The sequence below is a fragment of the Penaeus chinensis genome, chromosome 1, assembly GCF_019202785.1.
Source record: "Penaeus chinensis breed Huanghai No. 1 chromosome 1, ASM1920278v2, whole genome shotgun sequence".
Lineage (NCBI taxonomy): Eukaryota > Metazoa > Arthropoda > Malacostraca > Decapoda > Penaeidae > Penaeus > Penaeus chinensis.
In genome coordinates, this window is record NC_061819.1 from 37,125,906 (window position 1) to 37,128,405 (window position 2,500).

At 32.4% G+C, this 2,500-nt stretch overlaps 1 protein-coding gene across 1 annotated transcript in view; it reads left to right on the forward strand.

Moving 5' to 3' along the window:
* The window catches only part of LOC125027934 (2-methoxy-6-polyprenyl-1,4-benzoquinol methylase, mitochondrial-like), a 6,077-nt gene that overhangs the window by 2,209 nt on the left and 1,368 nt on the right, over positions 1-2,500 (forward strand). Inside the window, exons 4-6 of the mRNA XM_047617104.1 lie at positions 1-137; positions 534-622; positions 1,309-1,420. The exon at positions 1-137 is cut by the window's left edge and continues 43 nt beyond it. Coding sequence (XP_047473060.1) covers positions 1-137; positions 534-622; positions 1,309-1,420 — 338 coding nt within the window. The remainder of the gene's footprint in view (positions 138-533; positions 623-1,308; positions 1,421-2,500) is intronic.

Here is a 2,500-nt window from a genome sequence, read left to right on the forward strand (position 1 = left end):
AAAAGCGAGCAGCAGCATTGGGATATTCTGGACTCTCCTGGATCTGTGGAGATGCCCAAAAGCTTCCGTTCCCCAATGATCACTTTGACTGCTACACCATAGCATTCGGAATAAGAAATGTTGTAGATCTGGAAAAGGTGTGTATTTATGAACTCATTTTTACATTTTTCTAAGTAAGACATACAATTTTTCTTCTTTATTTGATTTTTTTTTTTTATAAATGTATATTTAGATGGTATTTAATTGCATTATTTTAAATATAGCTCCTTCTGTTTAGTTTTAGAAGTGATATGTAATGATGGCTAAAAGTTATCTGTAATAAAAAAAATTGTGATGTGAATCAGCAGCATATTGATATGTAATTCAGTATTTATCATGACTAAAATTTCATTAAATAGGAAGACAAATTAATACAATTTACATTCTTTAAGCTGTTATTACCTCTGCAATACAATATGCTCTCTCCCTTTTGTTTCCTTGTGCATTTTCTTATTTTTAATACTTTTACAACAGAGGAATACTTTCACCAACAGGCTCTGAGTGAAGCCTACCGGGTCCTGAAACCTGGAGGAAGGTTTGTCTGCTTGGAGTTCAGTGAAGTTAGGAATCCAACTGTCAGATGGTAAGGAAATTTGTTTTCTTCCCCCTTCTTATTTTTTATTTTTCTTGCTCTTGTCTTCTTCTTCTTCTTCTTCTTCTTCTTCTTCTTCTTCTTCTTCTTCTTCTTCTTCTTCTTCTTCTTCTTCTTCTTCTTCTTCTTCTTTCTATCTTCTTCCTCTTCCTCTTCTTCTTTCTCTTTTTTTTATCTCCTTTTTCATCATCATCTCCATCTTCATCCTCTTTTCCATCTTCTTCATCATCTTCATCATCTTCTTAATATTCATCTTTTGTCGAGAATTTCAATTTTTCTGAGCTTATATTATTATTGAGCTTATCTATGTCTGTTCTATATGGTCCGTAGAATAAGTCTGTACATCCCAATGTATGTGCCCCTTTTTTTTATATGTCATTCTTTGTCTTGTATTATTATTGAGCTTATCTGTGTCTGTTTTACACACACACACGCACACACACACACACACACACACACACACACACACACACACACACACACACACACACACACACACACACACACACACACACACACACACACACACACACACCCACACACACCCACACACACCCACCCACCCACCCACACCCACCCACCCACCAAAATACACACATACACATACAAAAAAAGAAAAGAAAAAAAGTGACATTAAAGTTCAAAACCACAGCAACTTATCCGTCATTCTCTTCCAGGATGTATGACCGGTATTCCTTCGGTGTGATTCCGGTGATGGGGCAGGTTGTTGCAGGAGACTGGAAGAGCTACCAGTACTTGGTGGAGAGCATACGCAAGTTCCCAGATCAAGTAGATATCTGATTGTTATTTGCTTTATCTTTTTTTTTTTTTCCTTTTTTTTTTTATATTTGCCTTTCTTAGAAGGGGAAGCAAAAAAAAATGGAGAATTCTTCCCATTTTTCTTTGTGATGATGCACAGGTCATAATATTAGTTCCAGGGTCTTTGTTTCTTGCTTTCTTTTCTGAAAAAAATATGATTGATTGTGTGAATTACAAGTATGTGGTTGAGATGAGTAAAAAAAAATATATATATCTGATGGCATTTAACTGAATTTTTTTATTAAGGACCGCCAATGTCGAGTATAGGTTAAGAATTAGATTTTTACCCCTGAAATATTTATCGTTTATTTGCATACTAAATACATCCAAAGATAACATGAGCCAATGACGAGCCTGCCTTGATTTATGAAAATATTTTACGTTATCTTATTTTGCTGTTACTAAGGTTAATAACATCATAGTATTTATAATGTTTATAATTTTTCAGATTTCTTAACCTTCATCAAGAATTCAAGTTTTCATATATTTCATTGAGCTTTGGCATGTTTGTTTAGGACAAAGAATACAAAAAAAATCTGTTGTTGTAAATGTTTATAATGGTAAGCAAACTTTAAGGCTCTCAAGTATGGGTACACACTTTTTTTTTTTTTTTTTTTTTTTTTTTTCTTCTTCTTCTTCTTATTACATGTAATATTAACTGCAATTATATACATACATTTTTCAAAAAGCCATGACTGCTTGACATCATGCATTTTATTTTTTAGCTATGCATTCAGATTGAAGATCAATCATCACTGAACATATTCTGTGAATTATTTTTCATAGCTGCACATTCTTATTTTATAATGATATTCTAAATTTGAAACATGCCCACGACATTAGTGGTACCTTAATTGTATTAACTCATAGATGGCTCCACAATTGCTAAGTCAACAAATTTACTGTATTCCTTGATTTTAGATTTTTTGAAAAAAATTATATTGAAATTGGTATTGTTAATTATATAATGATAATCATAATGGCAATAATAATAACAGCAATAATAATAATTGCATTAGAAAAAAAAAAATCCTGAAGACTCAAGGAAAG